The sequence below is a fragment of the Agelaius phoeniceus genome, chromosome 3 (assembly GCF_051311805.1).
Source record: "Agelaius phoeniceus isolate bAgePho1 chromosome 3, bAgePho1.hap1, whole genome shotgun sequence".
Classification (NCBI taxonomy): domain Eukaryota; kingdom Metazoa; phylum Chordata; class Aves; order Passeriformes; family Icteridae; genus Agelaius; species Agelaius phoeniceus.
Window position 1 is genome coordinate 25,621,103 of NC_135267.1, and position 10,574 is coordinate 25,631,676.

The window sequence follows — 10,574 nt, forward strand, 5'->3', positions numbered from 1 at the left end:
GTGTTGATCTTTAGTGAGGGTTCTCAGATGTCTACCAAAAATGTGATGTACCCAAATTGCCCACAGAGCTCTTAAAGTGAAAGGATAGTCCAAAATACTTAAATACTTTATTTTATAACAACAACAGAGTCCATTGTCCTGACTGCCTAATGAACTGAAAAACATGAGGTAACACTCAAAATCATGAAGCTTGAACAAACAAAATATCTTCACATTCAGTCTATTTTGAGCTGCAGGATTTGGAAAATAAAAAAAATATATTGTTGTACTAGTGGAGAGGAAGTTTTCTGATTTGAAGTCTTCAATACTCAGATGAATGTCCACAGGACCCTGGAAGATACCAAACTATTCTCTGCAGGTCACCAAAAAGCTTTTAAATATCATGATTGTCACTGCTGATAGAGCTTTACCTGTGATGTGTGGGTGGAATCTCCATCTGCCATCTTCTTGAATAAGGCAAGAAATCTAGATTCCTTTTTTTCTGATTATCACTCATCCTGGCACTGATTGTGCTTTGTGAGGTTTTGCTTTTTTTGTTTTTACCTAAAAATTACTAATAATTGGTGTAATTGATCACCGAACTACATGTCCATGAAGATATAATTTTCTTATAAATTAAAGTGAGAAAAAAACTGGGCAATGAAATACCTTAGCATGCTTCTGTTTGCTGCTCTGGTTGCAGTTTCTGCATTAGGTAGGGAGAACTCATTTCTTACTCATTATTTTTCTGCACATGAGAAGGAAAAAAAAATGCAGCATGTGGCTTTTTGAATATTCCAAAAGCATGAGTAGTACCTAGTCCTAATCTGTCAAATTAACAAATGTTGAGGGTATGACCTAGGATGACCTAAACAGAATTAAAGTGATGTGCAAGGCTTGTGCTGGGCCTTTGCTCAGGGCTGAATTGTTACTTAATCACTGTTGGCTAAGCTGTACTGCAGACTTCTTTTTTAACAATCTTCTGCAAGATGCAAGACCCAAAAGCTGCCTGTGGTTGGGTCTGTGTGAACAAGGAACTGCTGAGTACTTTGGAGAGTGCTTGGGGTTAGGAGGTTTATGTAGGAAAAGTCTCCCCCACATATCAAACATTAGTTTTGTTCTAGTAGCAGAAGCTTCCCAAGAACGAGATGTGTCCGTATCGCCACAAAAGGAGCTCCAGAAGAAGACAGACCTTTATCACCTTCAGAAGGTTAGGCCTGCCTAGGCTTTACTGACTGGTTCCTTAAATTAATGTTTTAAAATGTTCATGGTTAGTTCTTCCCAGGTTGCTGGATCTCTGAGTAAAGGGTTGTGTGTGAATGTCTCATCTTAAAAATGAGTGAATAAGTACCAACTATGTATTTCAGGCCTTCTTGACACATAGAAAATTATAGAAAATAATCTGTCATAAACCAGGATTTTAAAATGCAAATTAGATGTTTTTATTTAACTTGTAATTTAGACATTATGCCTAACACATATTTCTTTGAATTTTTTTAACTCCTACGGATTTGAGAACTGAATACATTGGCCTAAATAAAAATAACTGCATTATTACATTTCAAACATCATCAGTGAGAACATGCCAGCAAAAATTAATTCTACATGTTAAACACATAGATTGTGTTCTCCAGAGAATAACTGCCTCCCATGTAGTCTTATGCACCACTTTTTTTTAAAGACTTTGTTGGAGTTGAAGGAATCAAGGAGGTCTAAGAAACTGACAAAGTTTGAAATGCTTCGTTTTGAAGTTGTTGACTATATAGACAGTCTTGTAAGGTGAGCCTTCCTGTTTTATATTCCTGCATTAGTTTGCACTATAAGTTGCAAGTGAAATTTTACTAACATGTTAATCTTGTAAAAATTGTGTCTCGCTCCCTGTGGCACACTTTTTTTTCTCTTCCTATTCCTTCTTTGAGGGCTCTAAAAATAATAACTAAAAAAACCAAAACCAAATGAACCACACCTCTGTTCCAAGAGATCAGTTGAAATAATTAGAATACAAATGGACCAACCTACTCTGGCTACTGAGACAGTGTTGAGGGAGGAGTGGGTATAAGTGGCAAAATAAGGTCAAGAGTCTTTACCCTAATCTTTGCTGATCTGTTCTGCTTACGAAACTGTACAGATGTCAAGTGTGATATCCTGTCCATTTTGGGAACTGTTTTGGTGAGCAAGCCATAGCAGATGCAGTTTTGGAGGCAGCTCTGCAGTGGAAAATGTGAAAGGCTTGTTGTGGTGGGGGAAGAGATGAAGGCATTTGTTAATTATAGAGGGTGGGGGGGAGGCAGAGAAGCTAACAGAAGTATCACTGCCAAGCAAAAAGCTTCAGCTAGGAAGGCCAAGATGAGCAGAGACTCATGGTGAGGCCTTGAGATGGATAAATAAGATCTGTGGAGTCCTTGACTGGGTTAGCACTGTAGCTGCTGCCCTTATTTTTGAATTTATCAGTGTCCCAGCTAGAGTTCTGTGCTAAGTCCATTAGATGTAGGGTTGATAATAACAGGCTTCTCTGCTTAGAAGTTTATTTCAGTGCTGTTCATCTTGTTTTTCAGAGATTTTTCAGTATTGGATGGGAAACATGCATTTTTATAGTCTGACAGCAGTAGACTTGTGCTGTTTCCCTTGAGCTGAAGCTTGTGTCTCCCCCACACCCCCCATACCCCCTGCTTTTCCAGAAGGTACCTTGTTCCTGCAGACCAAAGGACCCTGCAGGAGATTGTGTACTTCAACGGCGCCGCCGTTCTGCGGGGGCACCTGAACGCTGCCCCCAGGACCGCGCTGCACACGGCTCTGAACAACCCCCACTGGTACCTGAAGGTGAGGAGCTGCTCCCGTGCTGGGCTCCTGCGCCAGGCTGGGGGAGCACGCTGGGCAAGGCTGAGTTCGCTGTTCCATCAGTCTTGGCACGTACTCAGCTGTTTTTGCAGAGAACTAGCAAGTGCTGATAAGCACCTGGGGACTTTGTTCAAGGAGATGGGGAATCTGTCTGGTGAAGGTAATTCTGGAAGGGTTCTGTAGGAGGAATCCATTTTTCAGAGCATGTTCTAGCTGTGATATTTTCTTTCTTCTGTAGATGTAGCAGAAAACTAATTTTGTCCTCCACTGCAATTAGGATGACTGTCCACAGGGAAAATAAAAGTGTCTGTTACTCTTTCCAGAGACTTTCTTAATAGGGCTGGTGCTCAGTCCTCACTTATGTAGATTAGCTGTAAGGTAAAGGCTGTTCAGGTGGAGTCATAACATTAAAATAGCATCATTACAGCGTATTTTACCAAGTCCTTTGTTTTCCTCTACAATTTTATTTTAATCCTTGTTGTACATTGATATCCTATGTTTTCTGAGTCCAAGAAAAGGATCAGCTTAACCCTGTCCTTTTCTGGAAGAGAAAAGCAGACTGTTCTCCACTTCTTTCATAAGTCAAACTGAAAGGATGACCAAAAGAAAGAAATAGACTAGGATTTGGAAAAGGAGTGAACATACATTTCTTTTTACTTGATTATAGAAGGTGCTTGAACTTGTTCTTATTGCCTAACATTTTTCCTAAAAAATGGATCATAATTTTGAAGAAAATACTGGTTGTGGCTGTATCAGAGTAATGCACTACTTGAATCAAAACTAACACTTATCAGGAACTGTAAAGGCTGATAAAGATCAGCCTTTGAAATCTACATTTATATTGAAATCTGATTTGTATTGGGTTTGCTGGCACTGTCCTCGATTTGAATGAGGGTTATTAGTTTTGCTGTGTGCAGGAGTTATTACTAAAACCATTTACAGAGCTTATTTGTGAGAACAGAAGTTAGCAAATTACCATTAAAGAAACCTAATATGAACCTCAGTAATTTATATTTTTAGAAAACTTGTAAATACATAGACTAGGACAGCCAAGAAAATGTACCTACTGATGTCTTTAAGTATTCTGTTCTCTTTGATGAGTTGACAAGATTCAAAGCCCTTTGTCATGCTGTACTTTGTACTTGGACATGCTTTAACATATTTCCAGCGTTTTCTGAGAAGATTGTGAAGTTTTGGCATAGCTTCTAACAGTAGCAGTATTGGCTGAGTACTTTGCTTAGCATTTTAATCCAAGTGAGTCAAATATTTTCTGTCTATGGCTTCTGCATGGTTTGTGTTTTTCTGCACTGTGACCAGAGCAAAGTTCTCCAAAACTGGAGAAGAAGGCCAGGAAGGCCTTCCAGAAGGCCAGGACAGAAAAGTGCTTCAGTAGAGTACCAGTGAATGATTAATTTGTGATGCACTGCTTACAGGAGTCCAGTTAGTTATTTAGCAAAGCATGAACCAAGGGTCATTTATCAGGCTGGGGGGAGAAGAGAACCCAAAAAAAACCTGCATCAAACCCAGCGTAATTCTGGTTTCCCTGATCCCTTGAAAATTTAACAAGCTGAAACTTGGGATACAACTCCCACATCAGGGAAAGAGGATTTGGTCCTTGGGATAACAGCATTGATTCCAGAGCAAGGAATCCTCTGTCTAGCCTTGGGGCAGGGTCAGGCAAGAGCAATTCCTTATCAGCTGTGTTCTGGGTTGCTCCCACTCCTTTTCTTTTGGGAGCAGCACCTCTGTGCTGTACAGATGGATTCACAGCTGGCTGCTCGCTGTAGGGCAGCTTCCTGCTTCTCAGCCTGGGTATTTCCTCTCGGGACCACACGTGTGCTGCAGCCTCAGAGCTGAGGTTTCCCTGCTGGCAGCTGCAGCTCCCTCCCAGCTCCCTCCACTGCTCTGCAGAGGCTTGGCCCAGCTACCACAGGGGAGGCTGGCATCTCTCAGGTGCTGCTACAGATGAGCCTGTTCCAGGAGTGTGCAGTTGCTCTGGAAGTTGCATCCTCTCTTGGCTGTGATAACTGTCCTGACCTTAAAATTCAAAAAGCAATGCAAAGGGTCCAGCATTGCCAGGTTGGCACATGGGTGAGTAGTAGAAAACCACAGAGCTGGGTGCTGTAGGAGAGGGGAAAGGGAAGGGTGTAGTGTTGTCCTTTTGGGCAGTGCTGAGTCACAAGATCTAGATCAGCCAGAAGTGTAACCTCACGTGTGCCAGGTACTAACACAGGAGTACTGGAAACTATTGTGGTACACTGCTGAGTTACAGAACTGCACCATGATGCCTCTGAGTTCCTGATGAACTAATGTCAGCATTGTAACACTGTGAGGGGTTAACCATATTCTCTAAATTTTTCTGGAAGCCCTCTTGTAATGAACTGACAGATACTAACCTAAGGTCTATAGCTTTTATGTTCCTTGTAGAGGAGAGTAAATAAACTTGAAAATTGCTAGGTGTTCTGTAAATTGTGAAATGTCTCATAAGTGACAGAGTCCAAACTGGAGCTGAGTCTCAAAAATTGCAGATATTGAGATCTGTGGGTAAACTACAGATTCTTGAGCAAAATTTTTTTTGCCTAGCCTTCTTTCCTGTCTTGAAAAGCATTTTTCTTTTGAAGATATCTGTCATTGCTATAGCTTGATAACTTCCCTAACGTTGCTTGTATATTTTACTAACATATGAAAGTGTTTTAGAACAAATGTCTGTGACCTGAAAGGAATGATCAGTGGTTGTTTTCATGTTAAGACAGCTGACTTAAAGAGCATGAAACTGAAATGAAATGCTGTCAATTTCTGCAGCTGTACAGAGACTTTTGCCTCTGGCTCCAGTGCCCTCAACTTCCCAAGTAAATGGTTCAGTGCTGATGACCTTGAATCCAGGAGGCTGGAAAGCTGCCCAGCAGAAAAGGGCCTGGGGTGCTGGTCAGGAGTGGCTGAACATGAGCCAGCTGTGTCCAGGTGGGCAGGAAAGCCAATGGCACCTGGCCTGGATCAGCAATGGTGTGGCCAGCAGGGCCAGGGCAGTGACTGTCCCCCTGTGCTCTCAATGGTGAGGCTGCATTTTGACTTCTGTGCCCAGTGCTGGGCCCCTCACTTTAAAAAGGACATTGAGGTGCTGGAGCATATCTGCAGAAGGACAGCAAAGCTGGGGAAGGGTCCTGTGAGGAGCAGCTGAGAGAAGGATTGTTCAGCCTGGAGAAAAGGAGGCTCAGGAGAGACCTTATCACTCTCTACAGCTGTCTGAAAGGAGGCTGGAGCCAGGTGAGGATTGGCTTCTTCTCCCAGGGAATCTGCAACAGGACAAGAGAAAATGGCCTCAGGTTGCAGCAAAGGAGGTTTAAGTTGGATATTTGGAAAAATTTCTTCCTGGAAAGAATCAGCATTGGAACAGGCTGCCCAGGGAAGTTGTGGACTCACCATCCCCTGGAGGGATTTAAAAGACATGTGGATGTGGCAGTAAAGAACACAGTTTAATGGTGGCCTTGGCAATTCTGGGTTAATCATTGGACCTCACATGGTCTGCAAGGGCTTTTCCAACCTTAATGATTCCATGAATTTCCTGAAACATAGTATACTTAGTGAGAAATTAGACTTTTGCCTTTACAGATGCTGAGTTTCAAGCTAGAGATAAATGATTGTTACATTTCAAAGATAAAACTCTGAGATAAGAGAAGCAATTATTTTTAGTACATATGACAGATCTATAGTAAGTCTTCCTCTTCCTTTTAAGGGGCCTGGGGGAAAAATTATACTTTCCTATTTTCTACATGGCAAATCATGACTAGTTTCTTCTCCTGACTCCATAAAATGGAGTATTTCTCTCTCATGTGTAAATAGAACTAGCAAAAAAATGCATAAAAGAATAATCAGATAATCACTCATTACAGCACATGCTGCATAAGTGTTATAGAAGGAACACCCGGAGTGAAGTAGCTGTAGGAGGGTTTTGTTGGCTTTTTTTTTTTAATAGTGTGCTTATTTTCCTGTTTGGTTTTGTGGGTTTTTTTTTTCCTTTGTACCATCAAGTTGCCATTAAACACACAAACAGTAAACATTTGCATAAAATACCTACTATCTGAATTACCTGAAATAATGTTCTGAAGATTAGACACTGATCAAAGTTACTGCCTTCAATTTTTTTCATCAGAACCAAGCTCTGAGATGTGACGGAGGAGGCATTTCTAACAAAGCCCCTGACATATGCATAGTGTATAAGCTTCATTTGGAATGTGGCAGACTGATCAATCTTGTGGATTGGTTAGAGGTATGTGATGATGCCAACAGTGCCTTCACCTGCTTTCAGTATTCTGATTTCCCTTTTTCCTGCATGGCTGCTTTTCTTCGAGCCCCTTCTGACAGCTTAAATCATTGCATACCTTGGTCCACAAGACCACAAGAACCCACAGTAACTCCAATAAGTCTTTCTCTATTGTGAATCATTTATTTCCAGCTCTGTTAATCTCTGATGAAACTATTTTGCTTCTGCTTCTATTTTAAGCTCAGCACAGGTCAGATTTTGTGCTTAACAAAATTGCCTTTCTTTTTTTTTTCTCTTTAAGTATTCTGTGACACTTTTATGGAAACAGGCAAGGGGGGCTCTTGAAGAGAATGCTTGTGCCAGGAAAAAGCCTGGGTCCTTCTAGCTTGATAACCTGTCTCATACTGTAGCCAAAAGCAGAGAGAATATAGCAAGAGAACATACATTAATATGATAAAGTCTCCCTGGCTAACAATCACATTTTAGCTCTAAGGTTTCCTAAACTTGAGTGGTTCTTCTGTATTTCGTAAACCTACCTGGATGTCATTACCAGTATATTTTAGCAACCACAGCATCCTCTGCAAGAAACTGTGTAGCTTAACCACCTGCAGTTCAGAGGATATGCCTTTTACTTCTTCCAGATGTGTTTTGTTTGCTGCTGCCCTGGTTGTGTATTGTATATTCCTACCCAGACTCTTGCTGTCCCTCAGTTTTATAGATTTCTTCACAGCCAACTTACCTCTATCACTTCCCCAAAATATTTAGCAGTCTCACCTTGAGAATATTTTTTCAGTTCTGTAGTTTATCTGAGAATGGGTCAGGACCCAGAACCATTTGAGATTTAAAATGCAGGCACTGGAGTTCAGAGAGTGATGTCTTGCATTCTGTATTCCTGCCATGGTAATGTGTAACCTTGCTTGCTCTTTGATTGCTGCTGAACTGACACACTCTTGGAGTTCTCCTTCCAAGATCTTATTCCCCCTGAGTGATAGCCTTCAGCTCAGAGGTCACTATTTTATATGCAGATCTATCTGTCTATGAACTGGAATAAATCTATGCTGCTTTTCCCTTTCTAGGCTTTCTCAACTGTAGTGATGGCAGCTGAGGAAACAAATGCAGATGCAGCTTCCTCAGACCAGGTGGATGATGTTATCCAGTATCCTTTCTCATTTTTCTCAAGCTTGACATGGAAAGCTTACAGGATTTATGAACCAGGGGTTTTAAAATACCCCTGTATTATTGTTTCATGTGCACTGATTCATTTCAGAAAAATTACTTTAAATAACCTTAATATATTGAAAATGTCTAAGAAATAGATCAGTTTAAATAGTTGGGCTGGGAATGGTGAGGTAAGAGAGCAGCTTTGGTCTACAGGAGGTGTTTGGGTCTGAAACAGAACCAAAAGTCCATAAAACAAGTTGAAACTGTTTGGGTAAATCATCAGAGAGTTGGTATAGCTGCTGGATAGGGGTAGAGCATTACTGGGAACAGATGGGAGGAGGGCTCTGACCTAGAGAGCACATGGACAAATAGAGCAGTAGTTCATTATGTTCCAGTACCTTGGAGTTAAGAACTTACTTTGCACAGGACACCCATTCTGCTTGTTACTTTGTCCTGATCCTGAACTGAGTCTAAAAAATATTTAATAGATGAGCATTAGAACCAAAACTCATGGCTACAACAGTAGTGCTGCCACAGAGAAGAAATGAATAGTTGTGCAAAAATAGGCTTAACTAAAGGAATTATAATTATATGCTCTAATACTATACCTGGCTTTCCTGGCCCTTCCTTTTTTACAAGCTCTACTGTTAATTGTCACTCACAATAAATTTAATTCTCTAACTCAGGAATATAAACCTGTATGTCAGGGAGGCAGCAACAAAGGCAGAGTGAATATAAAGGAGAAGGTGGTGCCATGAAACCTCAGAAAAAAATCTCTGTAATTATCTATCCATTTTTTTGTCAAGGGACATAAAAGTATAAATTCTTCTGAGACACTACAAAATTGGTATGGTTGTAGGCTTTAAGCTTCTCTTAGCAGTGGGAAAAGGAACTCTTCCTTTGCTGTCACGTTGTACGCATGTGGCAGAACTACTGATGAGATTGAAGATTTGTGTTTCTGTAGGCAGCTTGTGCTCTGCCCTTATTTCCAACAATTTTATTGTGCAACATGTTGTGAAATCTGTGCTTAGCACGACTTAGAAATCTTGCCCTCCTAGAAGAGAACAGTGTGTCTGTCACTGTCTCATCAAAAGCATACTTGGTTTCTTTCCTTCACTGACATGTCCAGCGCTCGCTTTATTCGAGCCGTTTCTGAACTGGAGCTCCTGGGCTTCATAAAGCCCAGCAAGCAGAAAACTGACCATGTGGCAAGGCTGACATGGGGAGGCTGTTAATGTGCCACCAAGGTGCTAATAAACTTCCCAACAGAGCAAGGGCTCTGTTCCCACCACTCTACTTCTTGCTAATTTTGCATACTGAGTCAAAGTCAGCAGTGCCTGAATGTTGTGAGATACATTCTGAGTGCCTGGGCAGGCTTGAATAGAGATGTTTTTTAATGCTCATCTTCCCTGTGTAATGTTCTGCTGTATTAATGCTCATGTTCCAAATACTATATTGTTGTGCCAGTTTCAGTCTTTGATGTGTGATATTTAACAGTCCACTGATACAACTCAGACTAGCAAGCCAAAAGGACAACACTGGCTGTGTCAGCCAAAAAGTGATGAAGCAGTATTATTAATATCCTTATAAGCTGATAGGATTTGAGTCATTATTATAAAATGTCTCCTTGATCCTTGAACTCAATTTAAAAATAAATAAAACAAGTATGGTAAAGAAGACAATGAACTTCTGTGTTCAGCCTCTGCTGTGTGTTCTTCCAAACTGGTCCTAACTCCCTCAAAACTCCTTGAGGAAGAGGAGAGAATAATTGTGAAGATGCAAAGTTTTGCCCTTTGGCAAGAGCAAAAGTGAACCGTTTTATTCCTTTTTCTAGTTAAAGTTGATGGGTACTAGCTGACTCCTGCTGTTAGGAAAACTTGTGTCAGCAGACTGAGACCGTGGCAGTTGTGCACTCGGGTGGAAGGTAGGAAAATCCCCACCTAAAGCACATGTTGTAACCTCCCTCTTTGCCAATGGCTTGTGCTGCATGCAGGCAAAGGAAACAGCTGTGTGAGAAGCAATGTAGGCTGAGCGTGTACCAGCACTGCTCATCTGATGATCAAGTCTTCAAAAAGCCTTCTCAGACCAGCCTTTTCCCTTGACTCTGTGTAAGGAGCAGATGTGTTTATGCCAGTGTCTGTGCCCTGTTCTTCAACCATGGGAAAAGCCTTAGGAACCAAAGGGGAAGAGCTGCATTGCCCTCCAGAGCAGTGCACCTGCCATGCTTTGATAAACCCTCTGTAATCACTTCCATAAACCAGATCTGTACTGGGAAGGGGAAGTCCTGGTACAGAACCAGTGACTCAGCCAGCTGTTTCCCCAGCAATGTATATAA

At 41.3% G+C, this 10,574-nt stretch overlaps 1 protein-coding gene across 5 annotated transcripts in view; it reads left to right on the forward strand.

Moving 5' to 3' along the window:
* ORC3 (origin recognition complex subunit 3) overlaps positions 1–9,925 on the forward strand; it is a 35,138-nt gene extending 25,213 nt beyond the window's left edge. The window contains exons 15-20 of one of the 5 annotated variants that reach the window (XM_054629931.2): positions 1,104–1,189; positions 1,661–1,758; positions 2,658–2,799; positions 6,968–7,084; positions 8,155–8,234; positions 9,369–9,925. In XM_054629931.2, the coding sequence (XP_054485906.2) occupies positions 1,104–1,189; positions 1,661–1,758; positions 2,658–2,799; positions 6,968–7,084; positions 8,155–8,234; positions 9,369–9,474 (629 nt within the window). In that variant the 3' untranslated portion in view covers positions 9,475–9,925. Of the gene's footprint in view, positions 1–1,103; positions 1,190–1,660; positions 1,759–2,657; positions 2,800–6,967; positions 7,085–8,154; positions 8,235–9,368 lie in introns of those variants that run through there. The other 4 variants (XM_054629932.2, XM_077174906.1, XR_013181280.1 and 1 more) reach the window with 4 other exon arrangements.
* Positions 9,926–10,574: the final 649 nt, after the last annotated feature.